This window comes from Macaca mulatta, chromosome 16 (genome assembly GCF_049350105.2).
Source record: "Macaca mulatta isolate MMU2019108-1 chromosome 16, T2T-MMU8v2.0, whole genome shotgun sequence".
Taxonomy (NCBI): Eukaryota; Metazoa; Chordata; class Mammalia; order Primates; family Cercopithecidae; genus Macaca; species Macaca mulatta.
Genome location: NC_133421.1, coordinates 8,944,036 through 8,970,536, shown reverse-complemented (window position 1 = coordinate 8,970,536; position 26,501 = coordinate 8,944,036). Strand labels below are relative to the sequence as shown.

The 26,501-nt window shown below is 54.5% G+C and overlaps 2 protein-coding genes and 1 long non-coding RNA gene across 8 annotated transcripts; 1 reads left to right on the top strand and 2 right to left on the bottom strand.

Moving 5' to 3' along the window:
• The first annotated feature begins 28 nt into the window (after positions 1–28).
• ZBTB4 (zinc finger and BTB domain containing 4) lies at positions 29–24,563 on the top strand. Of its 6 annotated transcripts, none has more exons than XM_015118482.3 (4): positions 29–355; positions 16,936–17,006; positions 17,452–18,551; positions 20,054–24,563. In XM_015118482.3, the coding sequence occupies exons 3-4, from the start codon at positions 17,461–17,463 to the stop codon at positions 21,999–22,001; spliced, it is 3,039 nt and encodes a 1,012-aa protein (XP_014973968.3). In that variant the 5' UTR covers positions 29–355; positions 16,936–17,006; positions 17,452–17,460; the 3' UTR covers positions 22,002–24,563. The 6 variants fall into 6 exon arrangements, with proteins under 6 accessions (XP_014973968.3, XP_028691796.2, XP_077826375.1 ...); XM_028835963.2 differs by lacking the exon at positions 29–355 and adding an exon at positions 4,585–4,693; XM_077970249.1 differs by lacking the exon at positions 29–355 and adding an exon at positions 4,585–4,903.
• On the bottom strand, positions 427–2,905 carry SLC35G6 (solute carrier family 35 member G6). Its single transcript, XM_001108989.5, has 2 exons — positions 2,806–2,905; positions 427–2,375 (listed from the first exon to the last, which is right to left on the bottom strand). The coding sequence occupies exons 1-2, from the start codon at positions 2,806–2,808 to the stop codon at positions 1,362–1,364; spliced, it is 1,017 nt and encodes a 338-aa protein (XP_001108989.1). The 5' UTR covers positions 2,809–2,905; the 3' UTR covers positions 427–1,361.
• On the bottom strand, positions 4,683–10,991 carry LOC144335309 (uncharacterized). Its single transcript, XR_013406083.1, has 2 exons — positions 10,148–10,991; positions 4,683–7,113 (listed from the first exon to the last, which is right to left on the bottom strand). It is a non-coding gene; the product is annotated as an uncharacterized LOC144335309 (long non-coding RNA).
• Positions 24,564–26,501: the final 1,938 nt, after the last annotated feature.

The window sequence follows — 26,501 nt, the reverse complement described above, 5'->3', positions numbered from 1 at the left end:
CGCCGAACGACGCCTCTTATAGATTCGCCCTCGCGTCCCCGCCCCTTCCTTTCCCGCCCTCCCTTGCGCTACGGGGCCGCCTGCGCAGGCCCGCACGGGGTGCGAGCCAGAGTCGTAGGTCCTCCCCCCGCTCGCTGATTGGGCGACATTTTGAAGTGACTGGGAGAGAGGAATTTTTTTCTTTAATCCCACCGCCTCTCCTCGCTGCTCCCTTCTGCACTGAGATTTAAGGTTTGAAGACTCGAGGGTAAAATTGGGCCGCTTTCATTCTAGTTTGGACAACGGTTTCATCTTCAGCAAAAGCCTCTCATTCGTAGCACCCCCCCAGCTGGAAAATGGTCTGCTCTGCGAATCGGTAATGGAGGCGGGGTGGGGCGGGTCCTCCCGAGTGGGCTCCCGGGGGAGGGCGGTTGCTCATGAATATGCAGTTCTCTTGCTGAATATGCATGAACAAGCCAAGATGGCGGGACCAGTGGCTTGTCCGGAAGTAGCCGATGTTGGTCAAACGGCCCCCAGAGACGGGTGGGCATCTCCTGGCCTCTAGTGCCGCGCCGTACCGAGCCATGGTCCTAGATCCATGGCCTGAGCCGCTCGAAGAGACTTCAGCTCGGAGGCCTGCTCTGGAAGGAGCCTGGCCACTGTCCGGGAGAGATCACGGGACCGTGACAATCCGAGAAAAGCAGATTAGCCATGGGGCGGGCCACGAAAGTCCTGAGGGATTTGGGGTCAAGGCATCTGAACATTAGGAAATCCTTCACACTGTAAAATATTTCAGGAATAAAATGGAGGGCGGGGATCCCAAGGGATTCTCCAATGAGAACGGTCGTAGGACTTCCACTCTCCCTCCAAAGCAGAGACGACACCACTGCACAGCCACATTCAGAGTAATCCTTGTTTGATGTCAATGTCACGTCACCACCCCAAGGGGGGGGCACAAGCACGAGAAAAGGAAACCTTCGCCGTGAGGGGAGGGGTGGGGAGGCACGCTCCCCTCCCCCAGCGCAGCTGCTGGCTCTGTCTTTGCCGGAACACTCCAGCCCCAATGCTCTTCTCTTTGCTGCTGAGTGAAGTCCTCCCCGTGGCCCACAGCCTGCCTGCCGTGGATCTGCTCCTCAGACTTTACCCCTTAGTTATGCCCTGATTCCCAGGACCCAGCCTGGACTCCGCATCTCTTGGTCCCAGGCTGGCTCCAGGTCTTCCAGGTAGTCACTCTCCACCAAGTCCCCAAGTCACCCTTGACTCTGAGAGGTACCCTCTCCCACACCAGTTCTTTTCCAGTCACTTGTCCTCCCATGTTCGTCTTCAGTCTTTGCCTCTATTTACCCCTGCCCCTCCCAACCCCCGGGCTCCCAAGTTCTATCTCACTCCTCCACCTTCCCTTCCCTCTCACAGCTGAGGTTCCGGGCTGTGATGATGGCAATGCTGCCCAGCACAACCCCTGCCCCCATGATGTCAGAAGGTGCCACAGTCTCATAGAGCATATAATACTGCAGTATAAGGGCCACCACCACCTCAGAATGCAGGACAGCGCACACCAGGGCAGGGTGGGCCTTGGTGACCGCATAGCTCACACATGTGAAGGAGACCAAGGCGAGGATCCCCACTGCCCCCACACAACTCCAGCTCAGAAGGTCACTGGGCAGCACGGGGGTCTGCAGCACAAAGAGGCCTGGCACAGAGCCCAGCAGCCCCACCAAGCCAAATAGGAAGGCCACTGTTGGGAGGCAGGAGGGAAAGTGCAGAGAACGATAGACCAGAAGCCCCAGGGACAGCGTCAGGCCTCCCAGGAAAGCGAGCACATAACCCAGGGCAGTGTAGAGACCCGTGGTCCCCTCCTGCAGTGTCCCTAGTCCAGGTCCCACAATGATGATTAGTCCTAGAATGCTGCCCAACAGTCCACACCAGTCGTAGCCACTGAGACCCTGGCTCTCAAGGCAGAGGGCGAGGAGGGCGGAGCAGACGGTGGAAGAACCTTTGCGAACAGTGGCAGCGTTGCCAGCGGGCACCACCTGAACCGCACTGTAGGCACATCCAATGCTGAGGACGTTGAGCAGGGCATGGAGGCAGGCCCGGCCTCGGATGTCAGGAGGTCCCAGAAGTGGGTCGCCACGCAGTTTAAGTAGCAGGGCAATAGGGAGGTGAAAGAGACACCGACAGACGAGCAGCTCCAGCGAGGGCAGGTTGGAAGCCTGGTAAGCCATACGAGAAAGGGGGCCCACGAAGCCAGCAGGCAGGCCCCCACCCAACAGGGCCACCAGCAGACCCTTGGTGGCATCAGAGGGCTGGCAGCGCTGGTGCGAGGGGAGGCTGGGTGGAGTGGAGGGCGGCGATGGCTGCGTGAAGTCGGGCAGGTTGAAGTAGGGGTGACTGCCAGCCTGTTAGGGAGAAAGGAGCTCAGGGTAGACAGTAGCCACAGCCCGGGTGACCTGGGGCAGGGCAGATGCGAGGATGGGGTCTGGGAGGAACTCTTGGGAGCTAGAAAGGGCCTAAAAGATGGGTGAGATGGTATAATGTGGGTCTGCAGCAGGAAGCAAGGAGTGAGCAGTCCTGGAGTATCATTTCCTAGGTAAGATGTTCCTGGGAGGAGAAAAAGGAACCAGGATGCCCTCTTGGATTGAGGAAGGGGAGGAAGCCTCAGATGCTATGCATCTGTGTGATGCCACAAGTTCCAGAGACACCTGGGTACACCATTATGAATTCTATTTGTGGGTATCTCTGAGACAGCTAAGTTTTAGGAAAGGAGGGGAAATGGAGCAACCAGGAGCTATAGGGAGGGAGTATTGGGCCCCTGGCCCCCACACTCACCATCTTTCCTTGGACTTTCTCCTCTCTCCTCCTGGCTCAGGGAGCCTGGGCCCCTCAGAGCTCCAGCCATTGTGACCTGGTTGGAGTGGGGGTGGGGTTCTTCCCTGGAACCCTCCTGAGGTGGTAGTGCGCCTATTTTCCCACTGAGTCTAACTCTGCTTCTTTTCTTTCTTTTTATGTTTGAAATGAAGTTTCCACTCTTGTTGTCCAGGCTGGAGTGCAATGGTGTGATCTCATCTCACTGCAACCTCCACCTCTCAGATTCAAGCGATTCTCCTGCCTCAGCCTCCCAAGTAGCTGGGATTACAAGCGTGCGCCACCACACCTGGCTAATTTTTCTTTTTTTTTTTTTGAGATGGAGTTTCACTCTTGATGCCCAGGCTGGGGTGCAGTGGTGCGATCTCAGCTCACCGCAGCTTCCGCCTCCCAGGTTCAAGCAATTCTACTTCATCCTCCCAAGTAGCTGGGATTACAGGCATGCAGCACCACACCCAGCTAATTTTTTATTTTTAGTAGAGATGTTGTTTCTCCATGTTGGCCAGGCTGGTCTTGAACTCCTGACATCAAGTGATCCACCCCACCTCAGCCTCCCGAAGTGATGGGATTACAGGCATGACCCACCCTGCCCAGCCCAGGCTGGAGTGCAGTGGCACCATCTAGCCATCTCGGCTCACTGCAAGCTCCGCCTCCCGGGTTCACGCCATTCTCCTGCCTCAGCCTCCCAAGTAGCTGGGATTACAGGCGCCCGCCACCACACCCGGCTAATTTTTTTGTGTTTTTAGTAGAGACGGGTTTCACCGTGTTAGCCAGGATGGTCTCGATTTCCTGACCTCATGATCCGTCCGCCTCTGCCTCCCAAAGTGCTGGGATTACAGGCGTGAGCCACCGCACCCGGCCTCAGAGAAGTTTTAAGGCAAGGAGCTCTGAAGCCTGGCTCCTCTATCTCCTTAGTTTTTAATTTTCCAGCACCAGGGAGGAGTTCTTGGGATTGTCCCTGTGGAGTTTCAGGAATGTGTTTTTTTCTGTGTGTGCTTCCACCTGGTGTTTTGTTGATGCTGTCCCCAGAGGCCGACAACAAGGCTTCTGCATTTATGTTCAAGGATACAGGTGTGGATCTATCTGCTGGTGGGGACAAAGTACCCAGCCAGCTTCGTGTGTTCATTTGCGCTGGTGGTCGTTAATGTGTGCCCCGTGTGCATGGCCAGGGCCTTCCTTTTCCGCGGCCTGCTGAGCGTTCCTGCGCATTCCTGGAGAGGGTGTGTGTGTGTGTGTCCAGGGCTGGCCCTCTTTGAGTGTGCTGACCCTGAGTCTGTGGGTCCCACTGGGCCTGATTATGAGTCTGCCATGTCATGTCTGCACCCTGAGAGCCTGTGTGTTAAATGCTTTCAGGCAGTGTGCACCGCTGAGTGAAGGGCGTGCAGGGGGAAGGGCGGAGGGAGCCCTTTCCCTGGGGGGTCGGTGGTCTTGCGCCCCTGCCGGGGTGCTGCAATCCGGCCCGCGCCCGGCTCGGTGTCCACCCGCCCGGTGGCCCAGCGCGGCGCGGTGTCCTGCCGCGGGGATCAGTCCCGGGGAAGGCCGTCGGGCGCTCGGAGCTTTGTGTCGGTGTCGGCTGCGCTGCGCCGGCCTCCTCTCGGCGGCGACGGCGGCGGCGCTGGGGGGGGACTGTTTCCGGGGGTGGGGGTGGGGGTAGGACCGGGGCGGGGGGAGCCGATGATGTCAGCGGCGGCGGCGGCGGCGGCGGCAGCGGGGCCGGGCCGGGGCCAGGCGCTGGGGGGGCCGGGGCCGGAGCCGGAGCCGGAGCGGGAGCTGGAGGCGGGCGAAACCGGAGCGGCCGGGGGCGGCCACGGTGATGAGCCGGGCCTGGCGGACGCGGCGCCATCACAGTCAGGTGGGCCCCGGGGCGAACTGGGCAGGGCCAGGGCGGACCGGAGCCAACTGCCGGGCCCCCTCTCCGCTGCCCGGCGCCGCGGAGCCCCGGCCGCGCCCCGCGCCCAGACCGCTCTCCTTTGGGGTTGACCTGGGGGCGCAGGGGTCGGGGGCTGAGCCTGGCCCCGCCCCCGGGCGCACACGACGCTGGGGGGCGACTAAGGGGGCCCTGGTATGGCGTCCGAGCGAGCGGCGGCCGGGGGACGCGATCGCCTGGGGCCGTGGAAGGGGCGGCGCTCACTCCCCCTTTGAAGGGTTAATTCTGCAGCCTAATGTCCCCCTCCCCCCGTGGGGCAGGTTGGGGGTGGGGTGGGGCGGGTGTGAGCCCGGGCAAGCGCTGCAAGCTGCTGGGAGGGCGATGGCGTAGGAGCCAGGCAGAGAGGGGGAGGGGTGGGCCGCCGAGCGCCCCAGAGTTGGGGTGTGCGGGGTGCGCAGGGCGAGCTGGGGCCCCGGAACCACCGCGCCGTCGGGGCAGGGTTGTGGCTGTGAGTCTTGGAGATCGTGTGTCTCGTGCTGTGTGGTGGGGCAAGGTAAACCTCTCCTGGGCACCACCGTTTGCTGGCAGCCAGGGGTCTGGGTAGGGCCCTCCCTGGGCCACGGAGGTAGAAAGCCAGAAGGGGTGTCCAGTGTTGTGGGGCAGAGTTACAAGACGAGCCCTGTGGCTCTGGGTGACAGATGGGCATTCTGAGCAGGGCACAGCATGCTGGTGCAGAGTTTGTTCGATGTGGGGCTCTGTGTTTTCTACAGCATGTGTTTTCTCGCATGTGCGTCTTGTGCTGCACCTATGACCTGTTTATGAACTGTTTTCTGCAGAGCTGGCATGCTGTATGTGTTGCGGAGGGTGCCAGGATGCAGTGTATGTGCCCTTTTGGAGGGGGCGGTTGTGGGCCTTTTAGTCAGAAGGCGTCACGTCTGGGTCCCATTTCTGTTGCTCTGCTGAGGTGTGGTCCAGTGGTAAAGAGGGCGATGGATGGGTTTGCGTGTCCGTCATGAGCGCGTTGCATGGGGGCTGCGCGTCTAGAACTCAGATCCGGAAGATCTGGAGTGAGGAACCCCAGGGTGTGTCTCGGGCCTGTGGGTCAGCTGGCATTGGTGTGAGGGGTTCGGGGTGGAATGCGCCACTTGTGTTTGTGGGATCATGGGCAGCCAAGCAAGGGGAAGGTTCTGCGTTTGCAACATTCTCCACAGGATTCTTTTGTGACGTTGTTTGTAGGAGCCTGTCCGGGCTGCTGGGCTGGGAGGCAAGCTGGTCAGAAAACACATGTGGGGAGGGAGGTGGCGTGACAAGGGTAGTGTGGGCCTCAGACCCAAGAGGCCAGCCGCAAGCAGGCTGTGTATGCGTGCCTGCCGTCTGTGTGCTTAAGTGGTGGTGGGGCTGCGGAGGGGATTTGGTATGAGGAAGGCGGGAGATAAATGCAGGGTAGCGCATGGCGGCCGGCGGGAGGCATGGGTGTTGTCAGGCGGCCCAGCTAATCTTTGCAGGGTCTGTTTGCCCCTCATCAGCCTGCCCAGCATGTCAGGGTCACCCGGAGGAGAGGCTGGGCGGCCACAAGGGAAGTAAGCTTAGACAGAGCGGCTCCTTGGCCATGTTTATGTAAAGGCTGGGTGTGACTCTTGTCACTAAAATGGAAAAAAGAAACGTGAAGTTTTCAGCCTCCTCCTGCTTCACCCTCTCCCTCTCTCTGCCCCCCTTGTGGGTATCTCTGACGCACACTGGGCCCCACTCCTGCGACGGTGGAAGGGCCTCGGAACGGAATTCGCTCACTAGGCAGATTCCTCAGAACAGGTTTTCCTCACCTTTGGGGCCTGGGCCCTTCTAGGGGTGTGTGTGCGAGTGCATTCCAAGCCTGCACACCACTGTCTACTGTGCCTGGCCCCACTGGAAGGATGTGTGTATGTAGGGGAAGGGAGGGTGCTGTGGACAGGCCCTCCGGCATGGGGGGCTGGGAGGGGGTGGCCGCCTGGGGGAGCCTGCACAACAGGTGCACAGTGACAGCCTGGTGAAGAGAAAGGAGCCATGGCCCAGGGCTGAGGAGCTCTGGCGTCTTTACCATTCCCTCACTGGCACTTGATCTGAAGGAAGCTCAGTTCCTCATCTGCGGAATGGGGCTGATTGCCTGCCCTGCATATCTTCCGAAAGCACGTGGGAAACGGACCTGAAAGTGGCTGCAGTCTGGGGGCTGGCACAGCACCTGTCAGCCCTCCGTCAGGACTGGGAATTCCCTTCTCGGGGCTTGGCTGATAATAATGGCAGCACACACTTGCTTAGCACTGACCGTGCACCAGCCACTGTCTTCAGGGCGCTTACGTGTGGCCACTCAGTCCTCCGACCAACACCATGAAGTAGGCACTGTAATTACCTCCCTTTTTCAAGTGAGGCAGCTGAGGGCCAGAGAAGTTAAGTAATTTGTCCCAAGTCACTTAGCTAGTGAGAGGTGAAGCTGTATTTGAACCTGGGCAATCAGGTTGCAGATCTTGTGCTCTTAACTACTGTACTCTGCTACCTTCTGGAACATTCAGTGGATGGTCCTTTCTGTGCAATTGCCTCCAACACTCTTCTCCCCAGTTACTGCAAAACTTAGCATCTGTGCAGCAGTCCATTTCAGAAGACCCAGATGCTCAGGGAGCCCCAGCTGAGGCCATGAGAACCTGAGTCTCTGCTGCTGCATAAGGTGGATGGTGGCCATAGGGGCACAAAAGGTTGATGAGTCAGAGGAAGGAGAGATTGTCCTCATCTTGTCAGTCAGGGAGGGCCAAGAAGGAGGTGGCCTTGGAGTTAGATCTTAATGTTTTGGAGGGATTTTGACAAGCTTGGGGAAAGAGCATTTCTGACAGGACAAGCCAGCACAGGCAAAGGTGTGCAGGTGTGGGTCATGTAGAAGCTGGAGGGCACACTGGGTGTCTGGGGTTTCATTCATTTGTTTAGAGATGAGGTCTCACTATGTTGCCCAGGCTGGACTCAAACTCCTGGGCTCAGGCAATCCTCTAGCCTCAGCCTGCTGAGTAGCTGGGACTATGGGTACGTGCCACCACGCCCGGCTCACACTGATTACTGTGTGTTTGAAGAGGATAACACAAGGCAAGATTAAAAAGGAAGATTGGAGCTAGACTAGAGCCCTTGACTGCCTGGTAGAAGAATCTGGATTTTATTCTAGAGTCAGTGGGGACCAGTGGAGGTTTTGAGCCCAGGAGTGATATTCCTGAACTGTGGTTAGGGACGTTGACCCTCGGTGGGAGGAGGGCTAGGTGGAGGAAGGTAAGCCTGGAGGCCAGGGGATAGCTGGGAGGCTATAGCCTTGGACCATGTGAATGTTAACAAGGACCTGAGCTATCGAAGGGAAGATTTCCAGAGCCATTCCCAAGCTCCGCCGCGGTTTCAGCCACACTTGATGACTGCTGGATGTGGGAGCGAGGGAAAGGGTGGAGTCAGACATGACACATTTAGCACTTAGCACGTGAGACCTTGTGCGGTGGTTTATGTAACCAGCTGGCGGGCCATAGGCCCCTTCAGGGCCAGGTCTAGCAGTATGGCAGAGGGAAAGATTGAGCATCTGGGGTCAGCCGGGCCTGGATTCGAATCTTGACTGCTATTTACAAGCTGTGCGATCTCGAGCAAGGTATATCCCTCTCTGAGCCTTGGTTTCCTCTTCTGTAAAATTAGAATAATATGACCGGGCGTGGTGGCACATGCCTGTAATCCCAGCACTTTGGGAAGCCAAGGCAGGGGGATCACCTGAGGTCAAGAGTTCAAGACCAGCCTGGCCAACATGGAGAACCCCTGTCTCTACTAAAAATACAAAAACTAGCTGGGCATGGAATCCCAGCTACTCTGGAGGCTGAGGTGGAGAATTGCTTAAACCTGGGAGACGGAGGTTGCAGTGAGCCGAGATCATGCCACTGCACTCTAACCTGGGCAACGGGATAATATAAATACCTACTGGGGGTGGCTGTACTGAGAATATCATTAAATGAGGCAGTGTGTGTGAGGTCCCAAGAAGAGTATGGGGCAAATTGTGAGGACTCCAGAGTGGTCAACTTATTTATGGTTTTTTAAATTTTTTTTTTTTATTGAGACGGAATTTCGCTCTTGTTGCCCAGGCTGGAGTGTAATGGCATGATCTCGGCTCACTGCAACCTCCGCCTTCCAGGTTCAGGTGATTCTCCTGCTTCAGCCTCCCAGGTAGCTGAGATTACAAGCGTCCAACACCACGCCCAGCTAATTTTTTATTTTTGGTAGAGACCGAGTTTCACCATGTTGGCCAGGCTGGTGGTCAGTCCCTGATCTCAGGTGATCCACCTGCCTTGGCCTCCCAAAGTGCTGGGATTACAGGCGTGACCTGGCCATACCCGGCCTATTTTTTTTTTTTTTTTTTTTTTTTTTTTTTTTTTAGGCAGAGTCTCACTCTGTCACCCAGGCTGGAATGCAGTGGCGCAATCTCTGGCTCACTGCAACCACCACCTCCCCAGCTCAAGCAATTCTCCTGCCTCAGCCACCTGAGTAGCTGGGATTACAGGCGTGTACCACCACACCCGGCTAATTTTTGTATTTTTAGTACAGACAGGGTTTCATCATGTTGGCCAGGCTGGTCTGGAACTCCTGACCTCAAGTGATCTGCCCGCTTCAGCCTCCCAAAGTACTGGGATTACAGGCGTGCGCCACTGTGCCCGGCCCAGAAGTGGTCAAGTTCATAATGGTCATCCCTATCTCTGGGCCAACTTAGTCCGTCATGGATAATGGCTTCATTCCTGGAGGATGGACTTTGAGGACAGGTTCATTCATTTACCTGTTTTTTTGTTTTGTTTTTAACCACCCATTATGTGCTAGGCCCTATTCTAAGGACTTGAGATACTGCAGTGAACAAAGCAGACAAAATTCCCTACCCCTGGCTGGGTGCTGTGGCTCACACCTGTAATTCCAACACTTTGGGTGTCCAAGGCGGTGAATTGCTTGATCCCAGGAGTTCAAGACCAACCTAGGAAACATGGTGAAACACTATCTCTACTAAAAATATAAAAAATTCACTGGGTGGTGCTACTTGAGAGGCTGAAATTTGAGAATCACCTGAGCCTGGGGGAGGTCGAGGCTGCAGGGAGCTGTGGTAACACCACTGTACTCCAGCCTGGGTAACAAAGCAAGACCTCATGTCAAAAAAAAAAAAAAAAAAAAGGCTGACCACGGTGACTCACACCTGTAATTCCAGCACTTTGGGAGGCCGAGGCAGGTGGATCACCTGAGGTCAGGAGTTCGAGACCAGCCTGGCTAACATGGTATTTGTCTCTACTAAAAATACGAAAATTAGCCGGGTGTGGTAGCATATGCCTAGAGTTCCAGGTTTTTGGGAGGCTGAGGTAGGACAATTGCTTGAACCCAGGAGGTGGAGGTTGCAGTGAGCCGAGAGAAATCACGCCACTGCACTCCAGCTTGGGCAACAGAGCGAGACGCCATCTCAAAAACAAAACAAAACCCCAAAAAGTCCTACCTTTTACCCCTTGGAGCTTACATTCCGGAGATAAATAAGAAATAGGAGCTGGGCGCAGTGGCTCTCCACTATAATCCCAGCACTTTGGGAGGCTGAGCTGGGTGGATTGCTTGAGCCCAGGAATTCAAGACCAGCCCTGGGGAACATGGTGAAACCTCATCTCTACAAAAAATACAAAAAGTAGCTGGGCATGGTGGCAGGTACCTGTAGTCCCAGCTACTCAGAAGGCTGAGAGGTAAAGGATCACTGGAGCCCAGGAGGTCAAGGCTGCAGTGAGCCTCAATCCCACCACTGTACTCCAGCCTGGGCAACAGAGCAAGATCCAGTCTCAAAAAAAGATAAACAGTTGACCGGGCTCTGTAATCCCAGCACTTTGGGAGGCCAAGGCAGACAGATCACCTGAGGTCAGGAGTTCAAGACCAGTCAGGCCAACATGGTGAAACCCCATCTCTACTAAAAATACAAAAATTAGCCGGGCCTGGCTGGGCACGGTGGCTCACGCCTGTAATCCCAGCTCTTTGGGAGGCCGAAACGGGAGGATCACAAGGTCAGGAGATCTAGACCATCCTGGCTAACACAGTGAAACCCCGTCTCTACTAAAAATACAAAAAAAAAATTAGCTGGGAGTGGTGGCGGGCGCCTGTAGTCCCAGTTACTCAGTTGGCTGAAGCAGAATGGCGTGAACCCAGGAGGTACAGCTTGCGGTGAGCTGAGATCGTGCCACTGCACTCCAGCCTGGGTGACAGAGCAAGACTCCGTCTCAAAAAAAAAAAAACAAAACGTGGTGGCGGGCACCTGTAGTCCCAGTGACTCGGGAGGTTGAAGTAGGAGAATCGCTTGAACCCGGGAAGCGGAGGTTGCAGTGAGCCGAGATCGTGCCACTGCACTCCAGCCTGGGCAACAGAGCTAGACTGTGTCCCCCCTGAAAAAAAAAAGGGAGAGAAACAGTTGGGCCAGTTTCAGTGGCTCATGCATGTCATCCCAGCACTTTGGGAGGCTGAGGCAGAAGGATCACTTGAGCCCAGGAGTTCAAGAAAAGCCTGGCCAACATAGGGAGATCCAGTCTCTACTAAAAATAAAAAATAAATTAACTGCGCATTGTGGTGTGCACCTGTGGTGCCAGCTACTAGGGACACTGAGGTGGGCGGTCACGAGAGCCTGGGAGGTTGAGGCTGCAATGAACCGTGATTGTGCCACTGCGCTCCAACGTGGACAACGGAGTGAGACCTCGTCTCAAAAAAAAAAAATAAATAAAAGAATGGCCAGGTGCAGTGGCTCATGCCTGTAATCCTAGCACTTGGAGAGGCAGAAGAGGCGGGCAGATCACTTGAGGTCAGGAGTTCAAAATCAGCCTGACCAACATGGTGAAATCCCACCTCTACTAAAAATACGAAAAAATTAGGCAGGCTGGGCGCAGTGGCTCACGCCTGTAATCCCAGAACTTTGGGAGGCCAAGGCAGGTGGATCACGAGGTCAGGAGTTCAAGACCAGCCTGGCCAAGATGGTGAAACCCCGTCTCTACTAAAAATATAAAAATTAGCCGGGTATGGTGGTGGGTGCCTGTAATCCTAGCTACTCAGAAGCTGAGGCAAAGAATTGGTTGAACTGGGGAGGCAGAGGCTGCAGTGAGCGGAGATTGTGCCGCTGCACTCCAGCCTGGGCGACAGCGTGAGACTGTGTCTCAAAAAAAAAAGAAGAAAAAAAAATTAGCCAGGTGTGGTGTTGGGCGCCTGTAATCCCAGCTACTCGGGAGACTGAGGCAGGAGAATTGCTGGAACCTGGGAGGAGGAGGTTGCAGTGAGCCCAGATCACACCACTGCACTCCAGCCTGGGTGACAGAACTGGACTCTGTCTCAAAAAAAAAAAAAAAAAAAAAATGGGTTACTAAGTGCTAAGGAGTAAAATAAAGTAGGGTAGGGAGATAGGAAGTTTTAGGAAGTGGGGAGTGGCCGGGGAAGGCCTCAGTGGAAGGTGGCTTCTAAGTCAAGGCTTAAAGGAAGTTGGGCTTCACTGCATGAGGTTATCTGGAGGAAAGAACATTCCAGCCAGAGGGAACCACAAGACGTAGGGCGTGTCTGGTGTCCATGCTCAGATCCCCACCTCAGTGGCACCTCTGAGGTCACACAGGCATTGAAGAGTAGAAATGGTAAGAACAAACAAAAAACTTGAAAACCACAGAGCCACCAAACCTACCATGAAGCCCAATTTATGCCTTTTTTTCTTCACCGCTTCTCTCCACCATTTTCCAGGACTGAGTTCTACGAACTAGATATTGCCACTTGTTGGCTCACTTAATTTTTATAACAACCCCACAAGGTAGGAACTATTAATCGTCCCCACCGTACGGACAAGGAAACAGATACAGAGAGGTTAAGTAACCTGCCTGGGGTCACATAGCTGGTCTTCTCCACTTCCTGTAAGGCCTTGCAGGGCAGTAGCCAGTCACAGGGCAGTTGAACTTAAGCTTCGTCCAAACGCTGGGTTGGCTAGCAACAAAATCTGAGGCAGATAACCCCATCACTACCTTCCCTCTACCTCAAAGGGAGGAGTTTAGAGTATTTGATTTCTCTAAGCCTGTTGCCTCACTGTGGCCATTTTGAGTGTTGAAATGAGATGATACAGATAAAATGCTTAGCATTATACTTTGCACATGGTAAGTATTTCAAGCCTGGGCAACACGGCAAGACCCCATCTCTACAAAAGTAAATAAATAAATTAGCCAGGCATTATGTCATATGCCTATGGTCCCAGATACTCAGGAGGCTGAGGCAGGAGGATCATTTTATTCCAGGAGGTTGAGGCTGCAGTGAGCCATGTTCACACCACTGCACTCCAGCTTGGGCAACAGAATAAGACCCTGTCTAAAAAAAAAAAAAAAAAAAAAAAAAAAAAAAAATTCACAAATGGCAGCTACAGAGACCATGATGACGATGATTGTGTGTGATCCCTAAGGGCCAGTCCAGCATTGGGTGTCTCTGGTTCTTAGAAGCCCTGACAGGTCTCGTCCAAGTACGGTGGCAGTTAGCACACAGTCACACATGCATAGGCACCAAGTCCACCAATATGGTTGTGCAGGTTGGCAGGCCCAGCCAATGCGGTGAATGGGGACTGGAGGCAAACCTTGACTTTGCTCACCTACACAGGGCTGCTGCCTCCTGGAAGAAAGAACCTTGCTTCTAATTTTCAGAAAGGCACCCAGGTAGGCTATTTGAGCCCTGGTGGGTGCCATAAACACGTCCTTCATTAATGTAAGGTGAAGTCGTGAAGTCATCAGGAACATAGGCTTTGGAGCCAAACTTCCTGGGATCAGATCCCAGCCCTGCTACTAGCTGCTCCTATGTCCTCGGGCCAGCTACCTAGCATCTGTAAGCCGTAATCTGACATTTATTTTATTTGTTTATTTATTTTGAGATGAAGTTTCATTCTTGTTGCCCAAGCTGGAGTGCAATGGCGCGATCTCGGCTCACTGCAACCTTTGCCTCCTGGGTTCAAGTGATTCTCCTGCCTCAGCCTCCTGAGTAGCTGGGATTACAGGTGCCTGCCTCCATGCCCTGCTAATTTTTTATATTTTAAGTAGAGATGGGGTTTCACCATGTTGGCCAGGCTGGTCTCGAGCTTCTGAACTTCAGGTGATCCACCCACCTAGGCCTCCCAAAGTGCTGGGATTCCAGGCATGAGCCACCACGCCCAGCCTATTTTATTTTTTTGAGACAGGGTGTGGTTCTGTCACTCAGGCTGGAGTACAGTGGCACAATCATAGCTCACTGCAGCTTTGAACTGCTGGGCTTAAGGGATGCTCCCACCTCAGCCTTCTGAGTAGCTGGGACTGCAGGTGCACGCCACCACACTTGGCTACTTTTTGTATTTTTTGTAGAGACCAGGTTTTTCCATCTTGCCCAAGCTGGTCTCGAACTCCTGAGCTCAAGAGATCCACCTGCCTCAGCCTTCCAAAGTGCTGAGATTACAAGTGTGAGCCACTGCACATAGTCTGTCATTTTATTTATTTATTTATTTATTGAGACAAAGTCTCGCTCTGTCACCAGACTGGAATGCAGTGACTCAATCTCGGCTCACTGCAACCTCCGCCTCCTGGATTCAAGTGATTCTCCTGTCTCAGCCTCCCGAGTAGCTGGGACTACAGGTGCCCGCCACCGTGTCTGGCTAATTTTTGTATTTTTAGTGGAGATGGGGTTTCACCATGTTGGCCAGGATGGTCTCAATCTCTTGACCTCGTGATCCACCCGCCTCGGCCTCCGAAACTGCTAGGATTACAGGCGTGAGCCACCGTGCCCGGCCTATTTTTTATTTATTTTTATTTTTATTTTTTGAGACAGTCTCACTCTGTCACCCAGGCTGGATCAATCTCCATCCAGAGCTATCTCGGCTCACTGCAGCCTCTACTTCCTGGGTTCAAGCGATTCTCCTGCCTCAGCCTCCCAAGTATCTGGGATTACAGGCACCCACCACCATGCCTGGCTAATTTTTTTTATTTTTATTTTTAGTAGAGATGGGGTTTCTCCACATTGGCCAGGCTGGTCTGGAACTCCTGACCTCAGATGATCCACCGACCTCGGCCTCCCAAAGTATTGGGATTACAGGTGTGAGCCACAGTGTCTGGCCTTAAGGAGGGATAGTGGCCGGGTGTGGTGGCTCATGCCCGTAATCCCAACACTTTGGGAGGCCTAGGCGAGCGGGTCACAAGATCAGGAGATCGAGATTACCCTGGCTAACAGGGTGAAACCCCATCTCTACTAAAAATACAAAAAATTAGCCAGGTGTGGCGGTGGGTGCCTGTAATCCCAGCTACTCAGGAGGCTGAGGCTGGAGAATCACTTGAACCCGGGAGGCAGAGTTTGCAGTGAGCTGAGATTGCGTTACTGCATTCCAGCCTAGGTGCAGAGCGAGATTCCATCTCAAAATAAATAAATAAATACAAATTTAAAAAGCGGGAAAGCTAACTGCTACCTTTCAGGGTAGTAATAAGGAACAAATGAGGACTTGGGGTCCCAGTGGGCCAGTGGTTATCATGGAAGTGAGTAGCAGGCCTGAGCACCAGCCCACGAATGCAGTGAGGCCCCTTCCTCAGGATGCCTGACCTATCTGAAATTCACCAATTGACAGGGTAACACCTGATCGGTCCCTGGCAGACAGGGTTGTTAAAACTTTGGAATATCATCACTGTTTACCATCTTCCTTCTTCCCATCCAGGAAAGGTGTCAGGAAAATATTTTGGGGAATGCGAAATGGGGTATATGTGGGGAAAAGGCCTTTGAGTCCAGATAGTATGAGTGATAAATGGGAAAGAATATTTTTCAGGGGATGGGAATTGTATGAGGAACTCCTGATTCCGAACGCCTCTGAAGACACGTGTGGCCCATGGGATATGGAAGGACACCCTCAAAGATGGGTGACGGCTCCCAGGCTTTGTGGAGGGCAGAGGAGAGGGTCCGGAGAGCTCTGCTCTCAATTCTGCAGGCCTGGATCTCTAAATAGGTGCCACCTGTCATTATCAACGCTGTGTGACTCCGGATAAGTCTGGCTTTCAAACTCAAACCTTCAACTGAAAAGAGTCCTCGAGGCCCTGATGGTGCCTGCAGGAGAAAGTGGCCGTGCGGTACTTTCTGTGCTGCTGACTGCCTGAGCTTGCCTTTGAGTTGCCTGCTCTTCCCTTTGTTTTTTGGGTTTTTTTGTTTGTTTGTTTGTTTGTTTTTGAGATGGAGTTTCGCTTTGTGGCCCATGCTGAAGTGCAGTGGCGTGACCTCGTCTCACTGCAACCTCCACTTTCCGGGTTCAAGCGATTCTCCTGCCTCAGCCTCCCAAGCAGCTGGGATTACAGGCGTGCGCCACCACGCCTGGCTAATTTTTTGTATTTTTAGTGGAGATGGGGTTTCACCATGTTAGCCAGGGGTTTCATCGTGTTAGCCAGGATGGTCTCGATCTCCTGAACTCGTGATCTGCCCACCTCTACCTCCCAAAGTGCTGGGATTACAGGCATGAGCCACCGCACCCGGCCTTGATTATGCTGCTTTTTCAGCCCAAATCCCTAGGGCATCAGGTCTCTGAGGGAGGTGTGGGACCAGGCCTCCTGGTCTTGTGGCCTTTCCAGTGCCCTCCAGAGACTGGAGCAAGCTGGCAGTTGTGTAGGGGTCAGTGGGCTTCAATGGTTGCCTGGCAGCTGGGCCAGAAACCCCCTCTAAGATTTATGGGGCTGGGAGGATATGAGGAGGTCCTCTCCTCATTTGAATATCTGCCAGTTTAGGTCCCATTTTTAAAAACTCACAAATTATTTTGATATGTAAATGAGACCATTGTGATGAATGACAACATGCAAATCTTTGACTTTCTCTGAGCCCTGGAGATTGGGCCAAAGGGACTTGAGAGTGCTGTGACAGGCTTCCCTGAACCTATGGGCTGGACCTGTGCTACTATATTGTTTGGAGGTGAATTGAGAATATGCAAATTATCTTGTCACTGTACTTCTCTGGGCCTGCAGAACAAGGCTCTGTAATAATCTGCGTGGCCTCCCAGGTTTGACCGGACGCAGCTAAACAAATAACCTGGCAGAGGCTCCGGGGAGGGGTCCGGGCTCACCCGGATGTCCTCTCTGGCCACAGTCCTGCACCTCTCCCTACTTCCTGGGGGCCTTTCCTCCCACTTCCCTCCCTGATGACCCTCTCCTGCTCCTCCTCTAGGTTCCCCTGACATGGTTTCTGTTTCTCCACAGAAGGAAGAGGCCCAGCAGAAGGGACTCGCTGAGCCACCCCCCGCCCCACTCCATGTTGGCTGTGCTCTCAGGTGAGAAGGTACCCAGAGGTCTACAGTGAGGGAAAAGTAGACGCAAGGCAGCAGGCCAGCAGGGGCGGCCATTTTGTCTAGGCTGGGGAGTTCTGTGAAATGGCTATCAGGAGTTGTAGCGCTTCCTCCTCCTTCCCATGAGAGAGGTTTCCCTCGCTTACCTCTCTAGTCTGTGACTCCAGAGGTCATGACCCCTTGACCTTCACCATGACCTGAGGTATCTCTGGCCTCTTCCAGCCACAGAAGTGAGTTAGACATACTGGTCTTGGATGCTGGCCAGACTTGGGTGGCTAAGGGCCAAGTCCTGGCTTCTGTGGCCTGAAGTGATCAGCCTTCCACTGGCTTCTGACCAGCAGCTCCTAACCCGCTCTTTGCCTGGCCTTAGAAGCCTCTGCCCTCTGCCCAGCCTCCGAGACTCTACCTGGCCTCTTCTCCCACTGTCTAGGCTGGCACCATGCCCCCCCCTGCAGAGGTGACGGACCCATCTCATGCCCCCGCCGTCCTGCGCCAGCTCAATGAACAGCGGCTCCGTGGCCTCTTCTGTGACGTCACCCTCATAGCCGGAGACACCAAGTTCCCTGCTCACCGCAGCGTCCTGGCTGCTTCGAGTCCCTTCTTCAGAGAGGCCCTGCTCACTTCAGCTCCACTGCCCCTCCCACCAGCTACAGGGGGCTCCGCACCCAACCCTGCCACCACCACAGCTGCCTCTTCCTCCTCCTCGTCTTCCTCGTCGTCTTCCTCTTCCTCCTCCTCTGCTTCCTCTTCTTCCTCCTCTTCCTCTTCCTCTCCCCCTCCAGCCTCTCCCCCTGCTTCTTCCCCGCCCCGGGTCCTGGAGTTGCCAGGGGTCCCAGCAGCTGCGTTTTCTGATGTCCTCAACTTCATCTATAGCGCCCGGCTCGCACTGCCCGGTGGTGGAGGGGACGGTGCAGCTGTAGCAGAGATTGGAGCTTTGGGGCGCCGTCTGGGCATCTCCCGTCTTCAGGGCCTAGGGGAGGGAGGTGATGCCTGGGTACCTCCTACCCCAGCCCCCATGGCCACCTCGCAGCCTGAAGAGGACAGCTTCGGGCCCCGGCCCAGGCCAGCTGGGGAGTGGGAGGGTGACAGGGCTGAGGCCCAGGCCCCTGACTTGCAGTGCTCCCTACCCCGGCGGCCCCTCCCCTGCCCCCAATGTGGAAAAAGCTTCATCCATCCCAAACGGCTGCAGACCCATGAGGCCCAGTGCCGACGAGGGGCTAGCACTCGGGGGTCTACAGGGCTGGGAGCCGGGGGCGCTGGCCCTGGTGGTCCTGCAGGGGTGGACGCCTCAGCCCTGCCTCCACCGGCGGGCTTCCGAGGAGGCCCCGAGCACGTGGTGAAGGTGGTGGGAGGCCACGTGTTGTATGTGTGCGCAGCTTGTGAGCGTTCCTATGTGACCCTGTCCAGTCTGAAGAGACACAGCAATGTACACTCGTGGCGGAGGAAGTACCCCTGCCGCTATTGCGAGAAAGTGTTCGCCCTGGCGGAGTACCGCACGAAGCATGAGGTGTGGCACACGGGGGAGCGCAGGTGAGTGGTCCAGGCTGGCGGGGGGAGCGGCTGGAGGCCAGCACTCAGAGATCACAGGGACAAGGGCAGCAATGGGTGGGGCTTGGGGCCTAGAAAGTTATCCTGAGACTAGGCTAGCTGCAGTAATCCCAGCACTTTGTGGAGCTGAGGTGGGAGGATCGCTTGAGGCCAGGAGTTTGAGACAAGCCTGGACAACATAGAGACCCCATCTCTACAATTTTTTTTTCTTTTCTTTTCTTTTTTTTTTTTCTGAGACAGAGTCTCCCTCTGTAGCCCAGGCTGGAGTGCAGTGGTGCCATGTCGGCTCACTGCCACCTCTGCCTCTCAGGTCCCAGTTTAAGCAATTCTGCCTCAGCCTCCCGAGTAGCTGGGATTACAGGCATGCGTCACCATGCCCAGATAATTTTTGTTTATTGTATTTTTAGTAGAGTTGGGGTTTCACCATGTTGGTCAGGATGGTCTTGAACTCCTGACCTCGTGATCTGCCTGCCTTGGCCTCCCAAAGTTCTGGGATACAGGCGTGAGCCACCACACCTGGCTTTTTTTTATTTTTATTTTTTAAGACTGAGTCTCGCTCTGTCCCCCAGGCTGGAGTGCAGTGGTTCAATCTCAGCTCACTGCAACCTCTGCCTCCTGGGTTCAAGTGATTCTCCTGCCTCAGCTTCGTGAGTATCTGGGATTACAGGTGCGCACCACCATGCCCAGCTAATTTTTGTATTTTTAGTAGAGACAAGGTTTCACCATGTTGGCCAGGCTGTTCTCGAACTCCTGACCTCAGGTGATCCACCAACCTCGGCCTCCCAAAGTGCTGGGAGTACAGGGATGAGCCACTGCACCCAGCCTCTACAAACAATTTGAAAAGAAAAAAAAAAGCCATCCTGAGGCCCCTGCTCACCACCACTCACCTGTCTGCCTCCCTCCAGCCCGAGTTCCTTCAGCTGAGGTTTTTTTTTTTCTTTTCTTTTTCTGAGATGGAGTCTTGCTCTGTTGCCCAGGCAAGAGTGCAGTGGAGCAATCTTGGCTCACTGCAACCTCGCCTCCAGAGTTCATCAGCTGAGGTTTATTAAGTGTCTTTGTTCCATGTCCTGGCTTGCTGCCGTGGGGAAGGGCTAGAGGGAAAGAGAAAGCTCCCCTCACCGGAAAGGACTGCGGCGGAACAGGCATGTCCAGGAATCATTACACTATTCTGAGCAGGGCCTTGTGTTTCCACGCGGTGTCCCTGTTCGTAAGTCGTTTCCCCATTCTGTCATCTGGGCTTGAGAAGAAGGCTCTGTGAGTTAGGCTGGGTCCCAAGTGGAACAGCCGAGGCCTAGAGTCTCACAGCCGGTGGGGGCACTGAGCTCAGATGGGCACCCCGCACTGAGGCTGGCTGGGTGAGGGAGGCAGCACAAGGCTGCGGGAGTCACAGATTTGAGTGCAGGGTGCAGGAGGACCTGGGAGGCTTCAGGGCCCTTGACTCAAGTGGCTGTGTTCCTGCCCTATTCCCTGCTGTGCTGACCCAGGTACCAGTGCATCTTCTGTTGGGAGACCTTTGTCACTTATTATAACCTGAAGACCCACCAGCGAGCCTTCCATGGCATTAGCCCGGGCCTCCTCGCCAGTGAGAAGACACCCAATGGAGGCTACAAGCCCAAGCTCAATACACTCAAGCTCTACCGCCTGCTCCCCATGCGGGCAGCCAAGCGGCCCTACAAGACCTACAGCCAGGGAGCCCCGGAGGCCCCTCTTTCTCCAAGCCTCAACACACCGGCCCCTGTGGCAATGCCAGCCAGCCCGCCGCCTGGGCCCCCACCTGCCCCAGAGCCTGGCCCTCCACCCTCTGTCATCACTTTTGCCCACCCAGCCCCCTCTGTCATTGTCCATGGGGGCAGTAGCAGTGGTGGAGGGGGGAGTGGGACGGCCAGCACAGGAGGGTCCCAAGCCGCCTCGGTTATCACTTACACTGCTCCCCCGAGGCCACCCAAGAAACGAGAATACCCACCTCCTCCCCCTGAGCCTGCAGCCACACCCACCAGCCCAGCCACAGCAGCCAGCCCAGCCACCGCTGCAGGGCCAGCCACGGCCACCGCCACGGAGGAGGCCAAGGGCCGGAATCCACGGGCCGGAAGGACTCTGACTTACACAGCCAAGCCAGTGGGCGGGATTGGTGGAGGTGGGGGAGCCCCCGCAGGGCCTGGCCGGGGCCCCTCTCAGCTGCAGGCTCCACCTCCACTGTGTCAGATCACTGTGCGAATCGGGGAGGAGGCCATTGTCAAGCGCCGCATCTCAGAGACTGATCTGCGTCCTGGGGAGCTGAGCGGAGAGGAGATGGAGGAGACTGAAGATGATGAAGAGGAGGAGGACGAAGAGGAGGAGGAGGATGAGGAGGAATCAAAGGCTGGTGGGGAGGACCAGCTCTGGAGGCCCTACTACTCCTACAAGCCTAAGCGCAAGGCTGGAGCTGCTGGAGGTGCCAGTGTGGGGGGTAGTGGGCCGCCCCGAGGCCGCCGGCCACCACGCTGGAGGCAGAAGCTAGAACGGAGGAGCTGGGAGGAAACCCCAGCAGCCGAGAGCCCAGCGGGACGTGCCCGCACAGAGCGGAGGCACCGCTGTGGGGACTGTGCCCAGACCTTTGCCACCCTGAGAAAGCTGCGAAAGCACCAAGAGGCCCACGGTGGGGGCTCCCACAGCTCCCGGGCCGGACGGAGGCCCTCCACCCGCTTTACCTGCCCCCACTGCGCCAAGGTGTGCAAGACCGCAGCTGCCCTGAGCCGCCACGGGCAGAGGCATGCTGCTGAGCGGCCCGGGGGCACCCCAACACCTGTCATTGCCTATTCCAAGGGCAGCGCTGGCACCCGGCCCGGGGATGTCAAGGAGGAAGCCCCCCAAGAGATGCAAGTCTCCTCATCCAGCGGTGAGGCAGGTGGCGGGAGCACTGCTGCTGAGGAAGCTTCCGAGACCGCCTCACTCCAGGACCCTGTCATCTCAGGGGGTGAGGAGCCCCCAGTGGTGGCAGGCGGGGGCAGCTATGCATACCCACCTGTGCAGGAATTTCCACTGGCCCTGATTGGGGGCGGCCGGGAACCTGGTGGTGGCAGGGGAAAATCTGGGAGTGAAGGGCCAGTGGGAGCTGGTGAGGGGGACCGGATGGAGGGGATAGGGGCTGCCAAAGTCACTTTCTACCCTGAGCCCTACCCGCTCGTCTACGGCCCCCAGCTCCTTGCCGCTTACCCTTACAACTTCAGTAACTTGGCCGCTCTCCCAGTTGCTCTCAACATGGTCCTACCTGATGAGAAGGGTGGGGGGGCCCTTCCCTTCCTACCAGGGGTCTTTGGCTACGCAGTGAATCCTCAAGCAGCACCCCCTACCCCGCCAACACCACCTCCCCCAACTCTTCCTCCACCAGTTCCCCCTAAGGGAGAAGGGGAAAGGGCAGGGGTTGAGAGAACCCAGAAGGGTGATGTGGGGTGAACCTTGGGGCTCAATCCCCCTTTCACCAGATGCCACCCTCCCTGAACCCCCCACCACTACCAGCTCCCTGGCCTCCCTGCCCCTTGGGAGCCCCTCCACACTCTTGTGCAGGGACTTGGGGGCCCCTGGAGCTCAGGGGTCAGGCTGCTTTGTGTGAGATTGTAGTTTTCCCATCTCCTGGGAAGGGATCTTTCGAGGTTCCCCTCTCAATCTTCCTCCAGGGAATGGCCTCCATGAGGGGCAGGGCCAGCTTCCATCCCTTCTCCAGCCCTTGGGGCAACTGAGCAATATACTTAACCTGAATCTCTACTCACGGCCCCCACCAGCTCTGAATGTCTAACCTGCTCCCCTGATTCGTAAACCTAGGGGGAAACCATCTCTCTCTCCTAATGACCCCCCCTTGTTCTGAAGCTTTCTCTAAGCCCTTCCCAGATGCTTCCTAGCACATTCCATTCTTTGTGGCCCAGGGCCTGGACCAGACCATTGTGATACCTGACCCCACCCGCCTGGGAGTGTGGCTTTGGGTTCCATCCTTCCCAAGCGTGGGTCTCTACGTCCCTGTTTCCCTTGCATCAAGACGCCTTCCTCGGCTTCCATGCCTTTGGATCTTCCATGTTCCTCCCCATATTCCTGGACTTCGGAGATGGCCTCTCCCAAGCCAGGTCAAGGAGGTTTGGGGGAGGGCTGCCCTTCTGTTCCGTGGCTGAGCACTTTCCCAGTCCAGGGCAGGGAAGTATTGGCCCCATCTTGACCCCCAAATCCAGTGAGCTCCAGATTCTTCCAAGGCAAAAGAGGTGAGCAGATCATACCTCTTTCTGCCTCTACATATGGCCTATTCTGGGCTAAACCAGATTTGGGGGCCAGGAGGGAAGAACTCCAAATGGGATGGAGAAGGGAATCTACTTTCTCCCTGTTTTTTTTCCTGATGGTTTCTCCCAGACTAGACCAAATAGCCAGAAAAATGATAGGGGTGGGATGGGTGGGTAAGCCCAGGATTTGCACATGACCTTCCATCCTTACCTGTATTCCCATCTCCCCAGTATCACTCCCCTCACCAATCACTCCAGATGGTTTTGGGGGAACCATTCTCTTCTGGTGGGCTTTGGGGTATCCCCACCAGCTTTCCCTTCAAAATAGCACCTTACACCCCATCTTTGACTCAGTTCCCCTCACCCAAAGATCCCAGCCTAGGGATGGGGTACAGGGACTTTAAATAGTCCCTAATCCCTAATTTGCACTAGTTAACCCTGGTCAGGGGTCCCTGTATTTCCTTCCAGTGGGGGAGATGAAGAAATGTTTGCTCCTAATTCTCTGAAAACTGGGCCTCCCTGCTCTGTGATTGGATAAACATTTCCCATCCCACCCACCTCCCCCCAGAAAATAGCTCACAAGGGGAGAGCCAGTTTGGGGGAGCAAATTTGACAAATGGGAATTAGAGGAGTGCAGTTTTAAAAGGAAAAGTTGCTGTCATCAAAATGCCAGCCTTTTCCCCAGCTACTGTTTTTGGGGCCAAGATGGCTGCCCTAGCAGCAATCACTGCCAAGGGCAAGATCATGGCTTTTGGAGGGAGGTGAGTTTAGGGAGGGCCAGGACCATCCTCCTACCCCTCATACCCTCCCAGCATATACAAAGGGGGAGGTTTTAGACAGGCTCCCTGAATGTTCACCACAGAGGAGTCACTCCTTCATTCCTCCTCTGTCTCTTTGCACTTTTCTTGGTCTTGGCCACAGCCTGAGTGATGAATTTCCTACTGAATGTACCAAGTTCCAATTTTTAAGGGGGGGAAGTTTCAAATGGGGAAAAATGCAAAAAAAAAAAAAAAAATCACTAAAATTTCCCACAAATCTTGTTTCTGGCACTTTAGAAAAACTGCAAAAAAATACGTAATAAAGAATACATATATATATATCTACACACAAATTATATATCTATCTATCTATACAGCGGAACCACAAGAGAGACTGAGGAAGGCCTGGAGGCAAGGGCAGAGGTTATGACAGTGCCCCTATATCCTTAACCCGTACTCCTCTGAGGCAAACAGGCATGGGAAAATGGAAGGGTTGAGGATGGACCGGAGAATTGGAACTTCAGAATAGGTCAAAATTCCAAAACCATGGACATTTTTTTGGGAGAATTGAGATTGTAGACATTTATTTTTTTTAAAATATGATTAAGGAAAATAGCTTCCAGAATGTGGTGGTTCTGGGCAACAAATGAGATTGTGGCGACGTGGAGATTAAAATATATGTATTTGAACTGGGGAATTTGAATATTGTGAGTTTCAGATGTTGGAAATTTGGGATTTTGCAGTTTTGTCTTTTGAAAATGATCGAGTCTTGTTAGTTCGTGCCCTCTTTCCCCATGTTCCCTGGGAAGAAGGGTGGTGGCAGAGTGGGAAGGCCACTGGTTCTGTGCCACAGCACGCAAGATTTAGAATTCTACAGACTCTAGCTCTATACGTAGTGAGGACCCAGATTTAGAGAAACTGACCAATATTTATCTCCGCATTTGTGTGTGTGTCCAACTCTGTAGGCCAATAAACCAACAAGACAAATGAACTGTGCTCCACAGTGGGATGCCAGGTGCAATTATTTGTGTGGCTGGTGGGTCTGGGGAAAAGGAACATGCTAACTTTGTCCCACAGGGATCCCTGCGAGTTGTGGCCCAGTGCTCTCTCTTTGGACAACAACTTCCAGCAATTGAGTAGTTGAGTGAGGGCTTGTTGACTGTCAGCTCAAGCTGACTTTGGCCCAACCTCCAGCCAGAAATGTTAACAGTCTAGTTCATACAACCTGCTGAGCGCAAGATCTCTATGTCCAAAATGGCCCTGAATTAAACCAGGTCTAACCTTCCTTCCAAATTGAAAGAAGACTGAGGCACAAAATGTGTGATGCCCCTAAGAGACACAACCTTTCTTTTTCCACTTGTAGCTGCCCCGCTCCAACTCCTTGCCCCCTATATCTTTTCTAGTGTTATGGAAGAATGGGCAGCTAAACTAAGTGACGTGGGTCAGGCGTATAGGGGCTTTGAGGAACTGTGGTATGAATAACTTGACCAGACAGAGTGGGCGGCCACTAAGCTCTAGCCAAGTTGTTGCCAACAGGGGAATCAGGCCTGGTGTTACTGTATTTATTTATTTATTTTTGAGACAGAGTCTTGCTCTGTTGGCCAGGCTGGAGTGCAGTGGCGCAATCTCGGTTCACTGCAACCTCCAACTCCCGGGTTCAAGCGATTCTCCTGCCTCAGGCTCCTGAGTAGCTGGGATTACAGGTGCATGCCACCAAGTCCAGCTGATTTTTGTATTTTTAGTAGGGACGAGGTTTCAGTATGTTGGTCAGGCTGGTCTCAAACTCCTGACTTCATGATCCGCCCGCCTCAGCCTCCCAAAGTGCTGGGATTACAGGAGTGAGCCACCGTGCCTGGCCTACTATAGTTTTTAAAATTATTTTTGGGGCCAGGCGCGGTGGCTCACACCTGTAATCCCAGCACTTTGGGAGGCCGAGGTGGGCGGATCACAAGGTCAGGAGATCGAGACCACGGTGAAACCCCGTCTCTACTGAAAATATAAAAAATTAGCCGGGCGCGGTGGTGGGTGCCTGTAGTCCCACCTACTCGGGAGGCTGAGGCAGGAGAATGGCGTGAACCCGGGAGGCGGAGCTTGCAGTGAGCCAAGATCGCACCACTGCACTCCAGCCTGGGCGACAGAGCGAGACTCCATCTCAAAAAAAAAAAAAAAAAAAGATTAAAAATAAATAAATAAATAAATAAATAAATTATTTTTGGGCCTGGGTGTGATGGCTCACACCTGTAATCCCAGCATTTTGGGAGGCCGAGGCAGGTGGATCACTTGAGCTCCAGACCAGCCTGGGCAACATAGTGAGATCCTGTCTCTATAGTTTTTTTTTCATAAAATTATCTTCAAGAGAAGACAGGAAGTCAAATTTCTCATGAAATAGCCACATTTTAAAAGCTGCCGGGCGTGGTGGTTCACACTTTTAATCCCAGCACTTTGGGAGGCTGAGGCAGGCAGATCACCTGAGGTTGGGAGTTCCAGACCAGCCTGACCAACATGGAGAAACCCTGTGTCTACTAAAAATACAAAATTAGCTGGGCGTGGTGGCGCATGCCTGTAATCCCAGCTACTCGAAGGCTGAGGCAGGAGAATTGCTTGAACCCGGGCGGGGGCGGAGGTTGGAGGTTGCAGTGAGCGGAGGTCGCGCCATTGCACTCCAGCCTGGGCAATGAGCAAAACTCCATCTCCAATAAATAAATAAATAAATAAATAAATAAATGGTGGTGAACTAGTGGCTGGGCGTGGTGGCTCACGCTTGTAATCCCAGCACTTTGGGAGGCCAAGGCGGGCAGATCATGAGGTCAGGAGTTCGAGACCAGCCTGGCCAACATAGTGAAACCCCATCTCTACTAAAAATACAAAAATTAGCTGGGCATGGTGGTATGTGTCTGTAGTCCCAGGTACACGGGAGGCTGAGCCAGAAGAAT